The following is a 19889-nucleotide window of genomic DNA, read 5'->3' as shown; positions in this document are numbered from 1 at the left end:
CACATTGAGTTGTATTCACAATAGGAAGAGAAGGGAGAAAAGTTTAGGGGATGGTGAGGAAAATAGGAGTTAAGCTTTATGTGTATTTTAGTTTGAGGTCTGTTGGCTTAAATTCAAACTGGATGTGACAGTGTAGAAGTTAGATGTAGAGTTTGGATGTAGAGTTCAGAAGCAAGGTCTGGTGAATTATCGGATTACCTAAAACATATTAATGGATAAGCTCTTCTGGGGAGTCTGGGTAGGGTAAGAATGGAGGCTAAAAGACTTTGAGGCCTTTGAAAAAAACAAATGGGGGAAAGGCCACAGTTGTGTGGACGGAAAATAAGAGTAGTACTACAGATTGTTACGGGAAGACCCTTCTGAAGCAAGGAGTGGCCAGCTGTACTGCTAAGCGGTCAAGCAAGATGAAGATTTGGAGTTACCGTTTCCCCTTACTGACATGTAGGTTATTGTTGACCTTGGCAGGAGCAGTTTCATAGTGACTGAAGCCATATTGCATTGATTTGAGGAATGATGGAAGGTGAGGATGGGCATGGTGAGTACAGATAACTCTTTCAGGAAGTTTTTAGCTGAAGGGGAGTGAGAGAGAATGAGTCTAAGAACTGGAGAAAGTTGAAGTAAAGGAGCATTATTTTTAAAAATGGAAACTAAAGTACCTGGGGACCTTAGTACCTAAAGGAGAAAGTGAACCTTAGTGATATTAAAAATAGTCATGTTAAACCAGTTTCAAAAATGGGTATCTGATTGATTAGGCAGTTTTTTATTCTGTCATTGGAGATTTACACAGTTAACATATAGTTATTATTAAAGGTGATGGTAATAACCTAGACAGGGATGGTAACTTCATATTATTAGTCTTTAAAATGTTCCACACACACTCGCTTTGTAACATTTCCCTCTTTGCAAAATCCTTTAGCCCTTGAATAAGTTAGATCTGAATTAGTAATAGTATTTGTGGCAAATAATTGTAGAGTTGTTCGTATCTCAGATCCCTTCGTTCAGCTTCTTTGTGTTGAATGGTGGTAGAGTGTGTGCACTTGTGTGTATATACTGTGGAGGCTGGAGGTTGATGTTTGGTGTCTTCTTCAATTGTTCATCACATTTATAGAGGCAGGATCTCTTAGTGAACCCAGAACTCTCTGATTTGGCTAGTCTAGCTCACTAGCTGGTCTTGTGCTTTGTTTTCCAAGTGCTGGGATTACAGGCAAGTCATCATGCCCATCTGCACTTACATGAGTGCTAGGAATCAAACACAGGTCCTTGTGTTTCCACAGCAAGCACTTTACTTACTTAACCATCTCTCTGACTCCCATTCAGTCTCTTAAAGGTAACATATGCTATCATTTTTGTCCGTCTGTATGCCAACATCCCATAAAACATGAAATTATATGTTGGGACATTCAGAAGAACTGGCTCCTAGTCTATTGTTAGCAATTTGAGACAAGACTTTTCCTTTCTAGTATACAAATAATCACTCTTTTGAGGTCACTGAGAACATTTCTTTGTGATATCATCCTTATTCATTGTAGAGCTTCAGAAACATGTTGAAGCCTAATGGTAAGACTGGACTAGTTGTGTTTGTTGTTTATAGGATTCAAAATAAATAGAAAGTGACCTATGAAGCATACTGTCAGTGAACCAATAACTACTTAAACCCTAACAAAGTTTATATACTGGATTAGATCTAAGATAAAGATGGGAGGCGAAAAAAGAGGTTGTGTTCTTATTAAAGAATCTAGACCTGTGTCATGAACAGATGGCTTAGTAAACAAAGCATGAGGATCTTCTTCTATCATCCATGTAAAAGCCAGTGTGATAGACACCAGTAATCCCATTAGATACTGAGGAGGCAGAAACAAGAAGATCCCTGGGGTTTGCTAATCAGCCAACCAGACTTACTTTAGCAGAATGGGCTTGCTACAGGTTCAGTGAGAGAACCTGTTTCAAAAAAAAAAGAGAGAGAGATTGAATAAAGTATCTGTGGTGGTTTGAATGGGTTTGGCCCCCATAAAGTCATGTGTTTGAATGCTTGGCCCACAGGGAATGGCAATATTAGGAGATGTGGCCTTATTGGAGTAGGTATGGCTTTGTTGAAAGAAGTGTGTCACTGTGGGGTCGGGCTTAGAGGTCTCCAATCCTTAAGTTCCGCCTAGTGTGGAAGACAGTCTCCTCCTGGCTGCCTTCAGATTGACATAGAACTCGTGGCTCCTCCTCTAGCATCGTGTCTGCCTGCGTGCTGCCATGCTTCCCACCATGATGATAATAGACAACCTCAGAAACTGTAAGCCAGCCTTAAGTAAATGTTTTCCTTTATAATAGTTGCCTTGGCCATCCCATGGTAGTGAACGCCTTTAATTCCAGCACTGGGGAGGCAGAATCAGGCAGATTTCTGTGAGTTCGAGGCCAGCCTGGTCTACAGAATGAATTCCAGGATAGCCAAGGCTAAAACGGAAACCCTGTCTCAAAACAAAAACAAAAAAACCACAAACCAAAAAAATAAAACAAAAAAAAGGAGTTGCTTTGGTCATAGTGTCTCTTCATGGCAGTAAAACTCTGAGACAGCATCTGACATTAATTTCTGGCAGCCATTACATACAGTGCACACAAACTCATCTATATTTGTTAATCTCCCTCCTTGTAGTCACTATCTTTTAACTTGTGAAAGAGTTGGCATCTTTATGTCCTTTAGGGATGCTTCAAGTAACTGAAACAGCCACACTTGGCAGTCCAGGTTCCAATGCCAGTATTAGGAGACAGGCAAGAGTTTGAAGTGAATTTCTCACAAATAAAAATGAAGAATGCCCGTGGTTTCACTTGCTGTGCTTTTTCATGTCTTTATTTTAAAAAATACTATTTTATGTATATGTGTGTTTTGGCTACATGTATGTCTGTGAACCATGGGCATGCCTGATGCGCACAGAAGTCAGAAGAGAGTATCACATCTCTTGGAACTGGAGTTATACATGATTGTGTGCCATGTGGGCACTGGGAACTTAATCCAGATCTTCTGGAAGGGTAGCTAGAACTTTTAACCACTGAGCAATCTCTGTAGCCCCTTACACTCCATTTGAAACAGATTTTCCATGTATACCTGTCTGTCCTTGAACTGGCTATTAAGCTCGGATGACCTTGAACTTCTGACCTCTTAAAAAAGTGTATGTGTCTTGTGTGTCTGTCTGGATATGTGCACATGTGCTGTGGTGCATGTAGAAGTTGAAAGAATTTGCTGGAGTCAGTTCTCTCCTATAGATGAAACTTAAGTCACTAGCTTTTGTTCAACCAGCACCTTTACCCTATTTGCTGTCTCATGTCCTTGAACTTCATATCCTTCTGCCTCCACTTTGTAAGTGTTAACATCGTAGGCATGCACTGCCCTGCTTGGTTTTGTCCTGTGCTGGGAATAGAACTCAGGACTTAGTGCAAGCTTGGCAAGCAAGTACTCTTATCAACTGGAGAACTACATTATCAACCATGAATTAGTTTTTTAAGGTGAATGATGAATATATTAATATTTTCAGTATTTTCTTTAGTTTTTTGAGACAGGGTTTTTATGTGTAGCCTTAGCTGTCTTGGAACTCACTCTGTAGACCAGGCTAGCCTCGAACTCAGAGAGATTCAACCGCCTCTGCTGGGATTAAGGGCAAGTGCCACTGCCTGGCTTAGTATTTTCTTTCTTTCTTTTTTGTTTTTTCAAGACAGGGTTTCTCTGTGTAGCCTTGGCTGTCCTGGACTCCCTTTGTTGACTAGACTGGCCTCGAAATCCCAGAGATCTGCCTGCCTTTGCCTCCCTGAGTGCTGGGGTTACAGGCATGTACTATTTGCTTGGCTTAGTATTTTCTTAAAGTAGTAGGGGAAGTTGAATTCATGTTTCCTTGTCTTTTTTTTTCTGAGATGGGAGTTGTGTAGCTGAGTCAGATGTTCAAACTTACTGTGTGGTGAAGATGACCTTAAACTCCTGATGCTTTTGCCTCTTCTTCCAAGTGTATTTGGTATTATGTCTGGCCGAAAATGTTTTCATGTTACAGTATTGCTAACTTTTAATTTCTTTTATTTTTTATTATCAGTATTATTTTTGAGACAGGGTTTTTACTATGTAGCTTTGACTGGCCTGGAATGGGGTATGTAGAACAGAGTGGTCTGGAACTCAAAAGACCTGCCTGCCTCTGTTTCCCAAACTCTGGGATTAAAGGTGTGTGCCACCACATACCTTTTTTTTTTTTTTTAAATGTTGAATAGTAACAGTAATCTTGCTCTGGGAACTGATGGTTATATGCATAATAATAAAAAGCAAAATAGTAAGATAAAAATTTATTCTTGCCAATAAATTAGAAAAGCTTTAGGTCAAAATGAGTCTCTTAATATCATTTATTGATAATCTATCATGTGCTTTAGCACTTTGCCAAAGTTACAAGACTAGATAAAAATAGTAGAAGATGAACTAGGTCATGGTGGCACATGTCTTTAATCCCAGTGCTTGGGAAGCAGAGGCTAAAGAATGAGACCTTGTCTCAAACAAAACAAAACACCAAAAAAAAAAAAAAAAAAAAATATAGAAGATGTCTTTTCTCTAATAAAATTACATTGTGTAGGTGAACACATAACAAATCAGTCAACTTGGGGGGAAAAAAGAGTATATATTATATATATATATTATACATCTCTTTGCACATAGAAAATTGGAAGAAAATATATTTTGTATAAACATTAATGTTAATATTAAATAATTAAATATTAATATCATATAAAACATTATAGGAACTGGTATTCCCCCAATATAATTGAATTAGAAAGTGAGCATGTAGCCAGGTGTGATGGCACACACATTTAATCCTAGCACTGGGCAGCAGAAGCAGGATCTCCAGCTCTTGAGTTTGAGGATAGCCTGTTCTATAGACAGGCTATGTAAAGACAGGACAGCCAGGGCTATGTAAAGACCACACCTCACAAAAAAACAACAACAACAACAACAAAAAAAAAAAAACAACCCTTAAACCCATAAATAAATAATTTTTAATGATAAATAAGTAAATTTAAAATACTAAAAAGACAAATAAGTAAATAAATAAATAAATTTAAAATTTTAAATGAGCATGTCTAGGACAGCCAGGGCTGTATAGAGATCCCATCTTAAAAAAGAAAAAGAAATAAATGAATAAATAAATAAATTTAAAATTAGCATGTAAAATTAACCCATTTGACACAGAGAACAAAAGTTTATTATAAAAAGGAAAAATAAAAGAGCTGGATGTGGTAGCATAGATCTTTAATTCCAGTGCTCAGAAAATAGAGACAGGTGGGTTTGGTGAGCTTAAAGCCAACCTGGTCTACATAGGAAATTCCAGGACAGCCGGGCTACATTCCTGTCTCAAAACAACCAAAAAGGAAGGGAAAAAAGGTGGATGGGTGTGTGTGGGTATTCTGATACAATCTAGATAAACAAGCTTCAAAATTATAACAATAGCAGATTATTTTAATAGGTTTTTGTATATTGAAATTATATCTGAGTATAGAAAGAGCAAAAACTAAAGTGTAGATTGAGCTTTTTTTTTTTTTTTTTTTCTTTCGAGATAGGGTCTCACTGTGTATCGCAGACTGGCCTAGGACTTGATATGTAGATTTGACTGCCTTCAAACTCACAGATCCTTCTACCTCTGTGTCCTAAATGCTGGAATTGAATTACCACCACACCCTGCTAGGTTGGGTTTCAGTCAGTGTGCATACAAATATTTTTTTAAACTTTATCTGTTTTATTTTATTTATGTATTTAGTTAATTTTTGGTTTTTTGAGACAAGAGTCTTTCTGTATAGGCTTGGCTGTCCTGGAACTCACTCTGTAGACCCGGCTTAAACTCAGGCCCACTTCTGCCTCCAAGAGCCACCATTCTGGCTCTTTCTTGAACCTATAATTTCGTGACAAATTTTTAGATAAGCATAATCTGTCATCTTTAATTTTTGGCATATTGTCAGCATAGTTTAAAGATTTTTCAGTTTTCTTGGGGCTTGTCTAACCTTTGTTATTCATGTTGTGCCTTTTTCTTCTTTTTCTTTTTTTTCTTTTTTGAGATAGAGGCTTACCATGTAACTCTGGCTTGCTTGAAACAAACATCTCTTTCATAAAAATCTTTCTTATGATTATAGGGCAGATATGTACAGATGTTAATTATAAAAGTATACAAGGTAGTTCTTTAGTGCATCTTTCAGTATTGGGAAAAAATTGGGGGTGGGGGTGGGGAAAATGCTACTATTACACTTGTGTATACCACATACAGTGTGTTGTCATGACAACTTCTCTTTTTCCTAAGTTAGCCGTGTAAAAGTTTTTCAGTTAAGTGGGGAACTTTTTAAAAATTAATTTTTAATTGTACAGTTTAAATTTTTTTGTTGTTGTTTTTGGGTTTTTTGTTTGTTTCTCTATGTAGCCTTGGCTGTCCTGGACTTGCTTTGTATACCAGGCTGGCCGCAAACTCACATCGATTCTCCTGCCTCTGCCTTCTCAGTGCTAGGATTACAGGCATGTACCACCACCGGTGCTAAACCTTTGTTCTAAGGAAAATACAAATGAGTCTGAGTTTCTGATCATATATTCCTTAACATATAACCATGTATATGTGTTTTCCCTTTAAAGACACCTTAATTAAAAAAAATATTGTTAATTCATTAGTATTCAGCTCTTGGTAGACAGTAATGCCTACTTGAATGAAATTTATGGAACATATTTTCTTTGTAATCATAGACTGTTTAGGAATACTAGATAGCTCTTAGTGTTATGATTGGGAAGCCTTGTACTTTTTGTTTGCTCATTTTTGAAACAAGGTCTCACTGGAGATCAGGCAGGGCTGGTCCGATTACCAATATTGCTGAACACACATGGTATATACTCATAAGTGGATATTACAAATATAATATAGGATAAAGATATTAAAATCTGTACTCCTAAAGAAGCTAAGCAAGGAGGACCCTGGGTAAGATGATCAGTCCTCATTCAGAAAGGCAAATGAAATAGACATTGGACTTGGGAGAAAATAGGGAACAGGACAGGAGCCTACCACAGAGGGTCCTAAAGCATATGCTAAGCCTCATAGCCAAACTATGGGCAGAGAGCAGGGAATCTTAAGAAAGAAGGGGAGATAGAAAGACCTGGAGGGGACAGGAGCTCCACAAGAACAGCAACAGAACCAAAAAATCAGGGCACAGGGGTGTTTATAGAGATCAGTAGTCCAACCGTGCATGGAGATGACCTAGAACCCCTGCTCAGATGTAGCCCATGGCAGCTCAGTCTCCAAGTGGGTACCCTTGTAATGGGAACAGGGACTATCTCTGACATGAACTCAGTTTCAGGGTCTGGCTCTTTGATCACTCCCCCCTGTGGGGTGCAGCCTTACCAGACCACAGAGGAAGACAATGCAGCCAGTCCCGATGAGACCTGATAGGCTAGGGTCAGATGGAAGGGGAGGAGGACGTCCCCTAACAGTGGACTAGAGAAGGGGCTGTGGGGGGGGGGGGCCAAAAAAAGGGAAAAAATTGTAAAAAATAAAAAAAAAAAAGTTTCAAAAAAAAAGGAAAAAAATTTTTTTTTTCTGTTTCTGTATGTATGCAGAGGCACTTGGAGGCAAAGGGTTGGGTGATAATTGGGATTTTTTTTTTTTTCAACTGTTTCACCTCATTTTGGAGACAGGGTCTCTCACTGAACCTGCAGCTGGGAATTTTAGTTCCACTGATTTGCCAGTGAGCTTCCAGGGTTCCTCCTGTTTCTGCCTTTCAGCATTGAGAGTGCAGACCAGCACTACAATGCCTGCCTTGTTTGTGGGTTCCAGGAATCCAAACTCAGATCCTCATTTTGCATAGCAAACATTTTCCACACTAAACTTTCTCCCCATGTTTTTGGTTTTGTTTTGTTTGGCAAAGTCACATATCAATCATTTTATTTTTATGTGTTATCAGTGATTTGCTTGAATGTGTATGTGTGTGTGCCAGGTGCATGCCCGGTTTCAAAGGAGGTTGGAATAGGGCATCAGATCTCCTGGGGCTAGAGTTAAAGTTGTGAGCCACCATGTGGGTGCTGGGAACTGAACTCAGTGCTCTTACTGCTGAGCCCTTCATTTCTCAAGCCCCCAGAAACATTTTTGCTTTTGTTTTTCGAGACAGGGTTTCTTTTTGTAGCCTTGGCTGTCCTGGACTCCCTTTGTAGACTCTGCTGGCCTGGAACTCAAAATGATCTGCCTGCCTCTGCCTTGCCTTCCTCTGTAATCCCTTTTCTGGGATTACAGGTATGGGCCACCATACCCAGTTCAGAAACATTTTTGTTTTGTTTTGTTGTTGTTGTGTGGTTTGTTGTTTTGTTTGGTTTTTCAAGACATGGTTTTTCCGTGTAACAGCCTTGGCTGTTCTGGAACTGACTTTATAGACCAGGTACCATGTGTGCCACCATGCCAGACTGTTAGCTGGGTGTACTAGCAGGCTATAATCCCAATTGCTCAAGAGTTTCAGAGCTGCCAGGGCTACAGAGCCAGTTCAGAGCCAATCTGGACAGTTTACTGGGATTCTGTCTAAAAGAGTAAGAGGTCTATAGCATGGTAGTAGAATACGTGCTTTCTCTATACAAAACTCTAGGCTCACTACTTAGCACTGAAGGGGGGAAAAGAAAAACAGAAGCATGCTGACCTATGGTGTATGGTTTAATTTAAATTTATTAATTTAGGAGAAGAACTTAAAACTTTCTCCATCTTGCTCACTTGCCTTTCTTGGTCCAGCTTTGCTTTTTCTTTCATTAGATACATGAACACATATAAATGTAGCTCTGTCAACACCAGCTGCAGAGATATGCGATTAACATTCTTAAAAATGAGTCAGAGAGATGGCTCAGCAGGGAATGTGCTTGCTGTCAAGCCTGTCGACCTGAGTTGGATCCCCTGGGGCCCACATGGCAGGAGAGAACCATCTCCTGAAGATTGTTATTTGACTTCCACACGCTGTGGCAAGCTTGTGCCCACATAAACAATAAACACACACACACACAGAATAAATAAAATAAATTCTTAAAAACGGCTTGTATTGTAGGAGCAACAGCAATATTGGTATCGGCAGCATCTGCTTAGTCTGCAGCAGAGGACAAAAGTGCATTTGCCAGGACATAAAAAGAGTCTTGCCACAGCAAAGGACCTACCAGAACCCATAAAAGAAGAAGTTCCAGTGCCGGCTACCAGTCAGGTTTCAGAACCCCTTGCAGCTGAGGAGCCTCCGTTACCACCTCCAAATGAAGAGGTACCACCTCCACTCCCACCTGAAGAACCCCAGGTAATTGTTTAGAGATTATTCAGTCATCTAAGTTTTGTCTGGTTTGTTCATGAACACTTTTGTCATAAATGATTGTATATTTTCATGTGCTCAGATACCTATAAAATTACACTTTTGAAATAACCAGATGTCAGCTTGTCAGCTTAGCAAAGGAATTTTGGGTAGGTTGACTGAAAGTGAAGAATTAGATACTCTTTTGAATGGAATGACTCAGCATAAGAGAGATGTCCAGGTGTGGTCATAGCATAGGGCAGTAGTTTAGATCTTAGCTTTTATGGTCTACTGCCCAAACATTGCCACTTATGATGGTTGACTCTGGACAGATTAGCTGATCATTCTCTAGTGATTTACTCATCCGAAGAATAAGGTAGTAGTGTCTTGCAGTGTTGAAGTATTAAAAATGACTGTCTTTGCCACATAAAAGCATAGTGACTGAAGCATGGCAAGTTCCTACATTAGTTAGAAATATTGTTCTCACAACTTTACTGAACTACAACTGTATTGTAGTGCAGTAGTGAAAAGTGCCAGGAAGAAAGGGAGAGGGAAGGAGGGAAGGTTTCTACTTTTCAGTAGGTTGAAAAGTACTCTAGTTGTAAATTCGCTTCCTGATGGGGAAATGGTTGTCCTGTTTACAAAGAATAAGATTTTTATTCTAGTGAAGATGGTGGCACTTCAACCCCTTTGCTCTTCCATTCATGATAACTATGTAGATAGGGATTTATGTTTTGTCTAAATATAGGATAACTGTTGTCAGCCTGAATCAGAGACACTCTGGACCTGATTGATTTGGTTGCTGTTTTATGGCTTACAAGTTTGTATTTCCTTTTACCTTTAGTCTGAAGACCCAGAAGAGGATGCTAGGTTAAAACAGTTGCAGGCCGCAGCAGCGCATTGGCAACAGCACCAGCAACATCGTGTTGGCTTTCAGTATCAGGGAATAATGCAGAAGCACACTCAGTTACAGCAGATCCTACAGCAGTACCAGCAAGTTATCCAGCATTCACCGCACATACAGGTGAGTGTTTCCAAAATAAGGAAGTAGGACGTTTCCCCAAAGATGGGTAAAGGATTTGTTGCTCCTCCAAGAGATGTGAATATGAAAAAAGTAAAGATAAAGAAGTATTAGCAAGTAGATGTTTCAGAGGGTGCTCAGATAGTTAGCTGCCATGTCCTTGAGGGTGTGGGAAGGGTGGGTTAGGTAGCATAGGTCTCTTACAGGACTGTTGCTCAGAAGACTTAAGATCTGCAGATTGTTTCCACTAACTACAAGTTAGAGTGTCTAAAAGCCGCTGTGTAACTATAGTGACAGACACACATCTAACTCAGCGAAATGGCCAAGGCAGCCAACACACACACTGGTATACACATGCACATACATGCACACGTGCGCACACACACAAACACATACACATACGCATGCATCTAGGCACCCCTACGCAGTACACTATTAGTGATTAAGTGACTTAGGTATTTGTCTTATATGTTTGAGGTATAGTCTTGTGTCTGTGTTATAGAAATGGATTTCCTTTGTTTGTTGGTGGTGGTATTTTTGTTTTTTCTTCTTCTTCCCCTTCCCCCGAGACAAGGTTTCTCTGTCTTAGCTCTGGCTGTCTTGGAACTTGCACTGTAGTACAGGCTGACCTCGAACTCAGAGATCCTCCTGTCTCTAGAGTGCTGGGATTAAAGGTGTGCACCACCAGGCCTGACTGGATTTTTAAATTTTTGAATGATCTTTAGTAACACTGAAAACCTTGAAAAATATTCATTGCTGAAATAGCTGTTTGCCTTAGGGTTTCATTGGTTTTTCCAATTGTGTGATGTTATTTAAATAACACAAGGGAAGTAGAATGATTATCACTGAAAGGGTCCAGCAATTTTATCTTTCCCCGTGGAGAATTTTTTAATTTCTTAAATTTTATGTACTCTTGATTCATTAATGTAAGTTAGAACTAATTCTTACATGGCTGTCTTGAAAGAATTTTTGTTTTATTTGCAGACTATGGCTCTTGATGTACAGCTGCGACATTATGAGATGCAGCAGCAGCAGTTTCAGCATCTCTACCAAGAATGGGAGCGAGAGTTTCAGCTGTGGGAGGAACAGCTCCAGGCCTATCCTCATAAAGATCAGCTTCAGGAGTATGAGAAACAGTGGAAAACATGGCAAGGACATATGAAAGCCACTCAGACCTATCTCCAGGAAAAAGTCAACTCATTTCAGAATGTGAAGAACCAGTATATGGGGAACATGTCAATGCCACCTCCATTTGTCCCATATTCTCAGATGCCTCCACCTCTACCAACAATGCCCCCTCCAGTATTACCTCCATCATTGCCACCACCAGTGATGCCTCCTGCTCTACCCACTACCATACCACCACCTGGCATGCCCCCACCTGTGATGCCACCTTCCCTCCCAACCTCTGTTCCGCCACCAGGACTGCCTCCATCTCTTTCTTCAGCAGGGCCACCCCCAGTCCTCCCCCCACCAACTCTCTCTTCTGGGGCACCTCCACCTGTCCTGCCCCTCCCACCATTGTCTTCAGCCACACCTCCTCCAGGAATCCCTCCCCCTGGAGTTCCACAGGGGCTGCCTCCTCAGTTAACAACAGCCCCAGTTCCACCAGCCTCCAGTTCTCAGAACTCACAGGTCCCAGAGAAATCTCGACAAGCACTGCTTCCCACACCTGTGTCTTTTGGTTCAACCCCACCTTCACCTTATCACCCTCCACCTCAGTCAGAACAAGTGAATTCCAAACCTCTGAACAAAGCTGCTCTGCCATTTAGTTCGTTTTCTTCTGAGCAAGGACTTGGCGAATCTTTGGCTGCTCCATCTCAATCTATTACTGCAACTAAGGACATGCCAGTGAGGTCAGATGGTCTGCTTCCAGACCCTCCTAGAAGCAGTTTCTTGGAAGGTCCAAAAGGTCCAAGGTAGGTCATTGTTCTTATTCTGGCTAATTTTGTATAAGCTGTAGTGGAATCCAAAGATTAATTTATACAATTTTTGTGCTTCCTTTGTACTTTTATATATACGCTCATGGTTTGTAGTTAAAAATGTTAGAATTATTTGCTCATTCAACCTGACATAATTTAGAGAAGATTGCATATCCGCTCTTTTGATGTAACTACTTTTATCTGTGGCTAGAATAGCCTAGAATGAATGTATTTTAGAATAATGCTGACCACTTAATGACTTTACAGCTTTAAAAATTATATTTTAAGCCAGGTATAATGGCACATTCTGTAATTCCAGCACTTAGGAAGTAGAGGCAGGAGAATTAGGAGTTTAAGACCATCCTGAGCTCTATGTTAAGTCAAGCCCAGGCCTGGGCTATATGACATACTGCCTCATAAAACAAAAAGGAAAAAACAGATAGAGAGAATGGAAATAATACTGTTTTCCCTTTTTTTTTTTTTATTTTGTTTGACAAATAATTGAATAAGCAAAGATCTTTTGCTAGATTAGTATAAGGGTAAATAGAACCTTTTAGAAAATCATTTGTTCTGCAGATACCAAGTTTCTGCTTTGTACTCAAAATAGTTAACAGAATAAAAGTTACAAAATCCCTACTGTCTCTCCACCCCCACCCCTGGAACCTTGCATTTTTTATGTTTGCCTTAGTTAGGGAGATGTCTGTCTTTTCTTTAGACCACATATATAGTTAGAAAAGAAAAAAAAATTCTATTGCTATTTTTTTTTTCTTTTCTTAAAAAGCATTAAATTCAGCAGGGCATGGTGGTGTATGCCTGTAACCCTAGTATTCAAGAGCCTAAGCCATGAGCTCGGTAAAGAGGCTCCTGCTACTATGTGTAATGACCTGAGTTCTGTTCCTAAAATTCACATGATAGGCAGAGAGAACTGCAAGTTGTCCTCTGACCTCCATATGGGCCAAGGCATGTTTGCACCCACATATATACAGCATGTAATTAAAAAAAAGAAAAAGGCAGCAGATCATATGCCCAGGCTACATAGTGAGGCAAGCTTGGTCTACATTTCAAGTCTCTCTCGAAACAAACATGTTTAATCATGTTTCCAATCTTAGAAGAATCTAGTTTTCTCCCAAGGTGACATACATGGCAAGTTTTCTATGGAAATTTTTGTTTTGTTTTGTGACAGTGTCTTGCTATACTGGCCTAGAACTTGCTATGTAGACCAGGCTGGTTTTGATCTATCTGCCTGTGCTACCGTGGTGCTGGTATTAAAGGTGTTCACCACCACATCCAGCAGGAAAAATATTTTGATCAGGTTTTTTTTTTTTTTTTCACCTAGTCTGATATTATAGTAGAAATGCATATTCCTTATACCAAATTCATAGCATGTAAAAATAATATATGTAACATAATTTGTAACTTAATAGTATGTAATTTAACTTCTATTGTTGGGAGATTTAAAGTATTATAAATACAGCATTATTCTGAATGTTTTATAATGTGCTTTTTGCTACTTGTTTGTATATTAGGTTTTTGTTTCAGTGTCAGTGAATTAAGGTCACTTTAAATTTAAGTCTTTAATATATAAAAACAAAAATACATGGTCTGGGTGTGTAGCTCAGTTATTGCAATGCTTGCCTAGCCTTTGCAAAGCCCTGGGTTTGGTATCTAGTACCGCATTAGCTGAGGAGGATGGTGCATACTTGTTTTCCCAGTACATGGGAGGTGGAAGTAGGAGGATCAAAATTTCAAGCTAGCTAGTCCTTGGTTATAGAGTAAATTTGAAGACAGCCTACATGATACTCTGTCTCAAAAGAAAACAAAAATGTGTCCTTTTCTGTTTGCTCCCCAATTTAAAGCTCTGAAACTGACATGAACAAAAGTCCATTCAAAACTGAAGCTAAGGAAAAGTTAAATAATTAATTTGAATTCCTCTGTGTACTCTGAAGCCATGTTAGAAACTTTATATCCATTTTTTATCTCAGGGAGTCTTTTAAATAACCTGTAATACTAGATGAGTTATTTCACATTGCCCTCTACAAACTGGAGTTGAGAAGATAACAAACTTGCTAAGTCACAATTGCATGACTAGAAGACTAGAGCTAAGGCACTATCCAAAGCAAACTTCTTTAAGCACGATGTAAAATGCCACTATTCAGATTCATGCTGTTCATGACTGCTTTTGTGGTGGTCATTTATTTGCAGTAAAGCTCATCCTGTTGATATGAACTCATGTCTGTCTCTTGGATTGAACTTTGCCTTTTAGCAACTTGTTACAGAGAAATGTACTCTTAGCACTTCATAAAATGTGTTTCCAGCTCCCAGGATTTCTTTCATACTGTTTTTTTTTCTTTGCCTACCAAATATAGGACCTATTTTAAGTTTTTTCTTCCCTGAATGGTACAATTAATATTCATAGTGCTAGAAGAATTTTAGGAATTATCAATTGTAGTCCCTCTCTGGCAACTCACGTTCATGTTGTATTTTAGCTTGCTGTGATAGGCTTGTGTATCTCAGTGATTTCATGACAGTAAATAAGTAAAGAATGCTGAAACTTAGGCTGATTATAAGTGAATTACTAGGGTCAATAAGGTTTTCACTGGTGAAGGTGTTTGCCAGCAATATGATGACCAAAGTTTGATCACCAGAACCTCTAAGAAAAAACTGATTCCCACAGGTTGTCCTTGACTTCCATATACATGGTATGACTTGCATGTTCCTGCACACATATACACAAATAAATGATAAAATGTATAAAAATCTTAATAAATTGATCTAGACAATTATTCTAATTGAGATGAGATTAGAATCCACAGCCTTCTGATCCACTTTTAAGTTCATTGCATTTTTTTTTAGTGGCAAGCAGTTGGGGCTGTGCTTGAATATTGGCATGATGATAAAAGAACATTGGCTTTAAAACATTTAGTGTTTTAGAGAGGTTTTTAACCATTAGATCTAAGTGTGTTTATATAACGTCTGCCTGTTCTAGATCTGCCTCTGTGGAGCAACACAGTAGGTTATCTTATTCCATAGTGCATTACTGTAGATTCTGAAAGCTCTTATATCTCAATGCTCAGCCTACCTGTTCTGTTCTCCAGCCATATAAACTCAGATTCTTTCCACATTCTCATTGGTTCTAGATTTTTCCTACTACTTTTTTGGGGGCCAGTGATTTGTCCAGCTTCTTCAGAATGAACACTTATTCAGGGCCTGAAGGCTCATGGGCCTGATTAGAACCTAATTCTACATAATGTGAACATATATTTTAAAAGATTTATTTCAGTTATATTTATATGCATATTAATGTGTGTACATGTGTCCAAGGATGCCAGAAGAAGGCATTGGAGCCCCTAAAGCTGGAGTTATATGTGGCTGTTAGCAATCTGATATAGGTACTGAGAATCAAACTCTGGTCCTCTATCAAGTGCAACTTAGGTTCTGTTTTTGATTTGTTTAGATTGATTTGGTGTCATCTCTTAAGACTGAAACAGGGTCTTGCTACTTAGCTCAGTTTGACCTGGAACAGTAGTTGTAAACTCTTAATCCTTCTGCCTCAGCCGCCTGAATGCTAAGGATGTAGGCATGCTCACCATGCTGCAACTTTGATGCAATTGGTTTTTTTAGCCTAAAATTGAATTCTGCTTATGCTGTCTTTTCCCCTACATGGAAATGGAAATGAAACATTTCTATCTATTTCTTTTACTCATACATTCTTGTTTTGTTTTGTTTTGTTTTGTTTTGTTTTGTTTTGTTTTGTTTTGGGAGACAAATTTCTTTGTGTAGACTTAGCTCTCATGGAACTTGCTTTATAGATCAGCCTAGCCTCAGTATCAGTTCTGCCTGCTTCTGCCTCCTGAGTACTGCGAGTAAAGTTGTGCGCCACCTGGCCGAGCCTACTCATACGGTTTTTAAAGAAACTCCTTACTGACTATTACCAGAAACATCTTTTTTTTCCTCCTCTATAACTGAGTTAAAAATAGAATCAATGAGAAGCTGATTAGTCAAGGAGATTGAGTTAGAACAATCTAAACTCTTAAGGAAACTGAACTTCTTTTATTAGTTATTTCAAGTTTTGTTATAAATACATAAGGGATATTATAAGCCACATTGGAAAAAATGTTCTAAAACAAAACTGATAGAAAGACAAGGTTTGAAAATGGAGCTAAACTGATTTCCTGAAAACATGGCAGTAAAATATTTATGCGTTCGGTCAAGTACGTTGAAGATTTGCAGAAGTCCAGATTGAGGCAGCGTCCTAAACTCTGAAGGTTTCTCAGCGTGAAGTGACAAAAGCGTAACACAGTGTATTGTTGAACACCAAGGGTAGTGGTTTTGACACTGTGTGTGTTCTCTTCATTGGTTCTTGTAGAAGAGTGCCCTTGTGCTTGTCTGCTGCCACAGAAACGGATTTTAGGTTCCCAGAACTCGTCTTTTTCTTCTTTTTTTAAATATTTATATATTTTATGTGTATGAGTGCTCTCTTTGATATATGCCTTCATGACAGAAGATGGCATCAGATCCTCTTATAGATGGTTGTAAGACATCATGTTGCTGGGAATCGAGCTCAGGACCTCTGGAAGAACATCCAGTGCTCTTAACCACTGAGCCAACTCTTCATCCCGGAACTTGTATTTTTCAATAATGAAACTTTCTATTGAAAGTAAATATAGAAAATAACAGGTTATCAAATACAGCAGTTAACGAATTTTCACAAAGACATACTCATGTCATCACTACTCAGAAATAAAAATTACTAGTGTTTAAATAGTGCTCAGTGGGCTAAGGAGATGGCTCAGAAGTTAAGAGCATTTGTTGCTCTTATAGAGGACCTGGGTTCAATTCCCCAAACCCATATGCTGGTTCACAAACATGCTTAACTCCAGTTCCAGATCATCCAGTACCACCTTCTGACTTCTGTGGGCACAAAAACTGCACATGGTACAAAAATAAACATGTAGGTAAAACACACATAAAAGGAATAAATCTGATTTTTTAAAAAAGTCTTTATCCCCCTTCTTAGTCATTTCCCACAATCCAAAGATGACCACTGTACTGGTCTTTTACACTACAAATTGTCTATTTTTGAGCTTTATTATTAATGGGATCATACTTTACACACTCCTTTGGTTATTGTATATTTCACTTGAAATTATGTGATTGTGTCATGTATAGCATTCTCATTTCTGGGAAAAAATTCATTAATATGATTTTTATCATAATCTGTTCTAATAGTGATGGTTTTCAGTTATGATTGAAAATGCTGACATGGGTCTTTTTGCATTTATTAGTGTTTCTATATCTGTTTGTTTTATGTGTATTAATATGTACTTGCTGCAGGCTGCTGTGGTGGCCACAGGACAACTTGCGGAGTTGGTTCTCCCCTTCTCCCATAGGGTCCCAGGGATGGCACTCAGGCCATGAGCCGTGGCAGCAAGTGCCGTTGCCCTTTGAGCCATCTCACTGGCCTGTGGTATGCCTTTTGGTGCGGTATATATTTTGACGTGTGCCTGGATGCATGCATATGCTTTTGTTTAAATATTCTGTATGTATAGCTTATAATCGCACTGTATGTACTTTTTGAGTTTGTCATTTTTGCTTGACTCGTTACTGTCAGAATCATCCATGTTGTGTGTTGCAGTAGTTTGTTCATTCTTGTTGGGTTTTCCATTGTGTGGATATGTCACAGTTTACTTAGAGGATTGGAATTGCTTGATCATAGAGTTTGGTCTGTACATGTTCTACACTGTGAGGTATTGTTAAATGTTTTTTTTAGAAAGGTCTTTTCAATTTATCCTTTCAGCAGTGTTATTTCAGAGTGTTTGCTTTGTTTTATTTATTTTTTTAAACCTTTGTGTCAACTCTTAGTATTGTTAAACTTCTAAAATGTTAACTGCCTTGGAGGATGGTTAATGCATCCTTTTGTTTGATCGTTTAGTTTTGGTAATTGTTGGAATTTTGTATTTCTTGAACTAATAGAATTATTTTGCTAGGAACCAGTTCTTTATGATATGTATTTCAAGTTTTTCAGTCTGTAGCACTTATTTACTGCAGAAAAGGTGACATTATTGACTAAGTTTACTTTAGTTTAAATTTTGCAGTGTTTTACAGAAGAATTTAAAAGGGGTGAAAACAACTTTGAAGTTTTAATAAGCATTTTAAGAGTAAATCTACTTTGTATCAAACAGTTTGACATGTAAAATCCTAAAAGATAATTGTCATGTATTCTTTTAGCAAATTAAGATGGTCCAAGTTCTTGCCACAAAAATGTTAGAAGTCTTTCCTCAGCCATTGTAGTTGTGGTGCACGCCTTTAATCCCAGCACTTGGGAGGCAGAGGCAGGCGGATCTCTATTAGTTTGAGGTCTACAGAGCGAGTTCCAGGACAGCCAAGGCTACACAGAGAAACCCTGTCTTGAAAAAGAAAAAAAAAAAAAAAGTCTTTCTTGTTTAATGACTAAGAGATGTCAGTACTGCCTACCTTCTGTTCTTAAGAATGTATTGGTTTATTTTTCTTATTTTTTTTTTAATGTAGGTATAGTTTGTCTCCCCTCTTTTGGATCTTCATTTTGTAAATGTTGTATTCCTCATTGTTCTAGCATTAAAAGATGTATTACTGTCATGTGAAAAAAAAATAAAAGAATGTATTGTTACTTAAAGGAAGGGGTTGGGATAGAGAAATGGCTCAGCAGTTAAGAGCTCTGGCTGCTCTTCCACCGGACCTGGGTTCAGTTCCTAACACCCACATGGCAGGTCACAGATGTCTGTAACTCCCAATTCCAGAGATGAGACATTCTCTTAGACACCCATACATGGTATATATAGAGAGATAAACTTTAGTGTTTTCTTGTCAGTTCTTGAGCTTGAAAGTATTCATCTAGAATATTGTTATCTGAAGACTCACAGTTGGCAGATTCGCTTACATGATGAATTGGATATGACTTTTAGAGCTTGGAATGCTGCTCTATTTGCACATACCTTTCGATTCTAATATTTTTTAAAAAATAAATTATTTTGTGAGTCTGGGTTTTTTTTTGCCTACATATATATCTGTTTCCCATGTATATGCCTAGTGTTGGTAGAGACCAGAAAAGGATGTTGGACTCTCTGTAACTGGAGTTACAGATGGTTGTGAGCCATGTAGCTGCTGGGAATCTAAAGCAGGTCCTCTGGAAGAACAGCCAGTGCACTTAACCACTGAGCCATTTTTTTCAGCTCCCAAGTGCTGTAGTAATTTTGAAATAGCTTTACCTGTCAATTTTCTTTTATTACTGTACTGAGGAAATGGAAGTTTTGAGTTTACATTGTGCTTAATGAAGCCCCAAAGCAGAGTGTGATAACGTTTTATTTTACCTTAGTTTCATTTTCTTCGGCAATTCTTTTTTTTATGATTTATTTATTTATTATGTATACAGTATTCTGCCTGCATGTGTACCTGCACGCCAAAAGAGGACACCAGATCTCATTCTAGATGGTTATGAGCCACCATATGGTTGCTGGGGATTGAACTCAGGACCTCTGGAAGAGCAGCCAGTGCTCTTAACCTCTTAGCCATCTCTCCAATTCTTTTTCCTGTTTTTGCAGTTGTCTCCTTATTTTGATCTCTTTAAGTATAATTGGGAAAAATTAATGTTATGGTGAGTAGTCAGATCTAGGATAAGGAAATTA

General features: G+C 38.6%; 1 protein-coding gene across 3 annotated transcripts in view; it reads left to right on the top strand.

The window, feature by feature from the left end:
- The window catches only part of Ylpm1 (YLP motif containing 1), a 70515-nt gene that overhangs the window by 6543 nt on the left and 44083 nt on the right, over positions 1-19889 (top strand). For all 3 annotated transcript variants that reach the window (XM_055592962.1, XM_055592960.1, XM_055592961.1), the window contains exons 2-4: positions 9058-9294; positions 10130-10309; positions 11291-12225. In XM_055592962.1, coding sequence (XP_055448937.1) covers positions 9058-9294; positions 10130-10309; positions 11291-12225 — 1352 coding nt within the window. The remainder of the gene's footprint in view (positions 1-9057; positions 9295-10129; positions 10310-11290; positions 12226-19889) is intronic.

This window comes from Psammomys obesus, unplaced genomic scaffold, assembly GCF_907164565.1.
Source record: "Psammomys obesus unplaced genomic scaffold, mPsaObe1.curated_primary_1811, whole genome shotgun sequence".
NCBI classification, from domain to species: Eukaryota; Metazoa; Chordata; class Mammalia; order Rodentia; family Muridae; genus Psammomys; species Psammomys obesus.
This window is presented reverse-complemented; position numbering and strand designations above follow the sequence as displayed.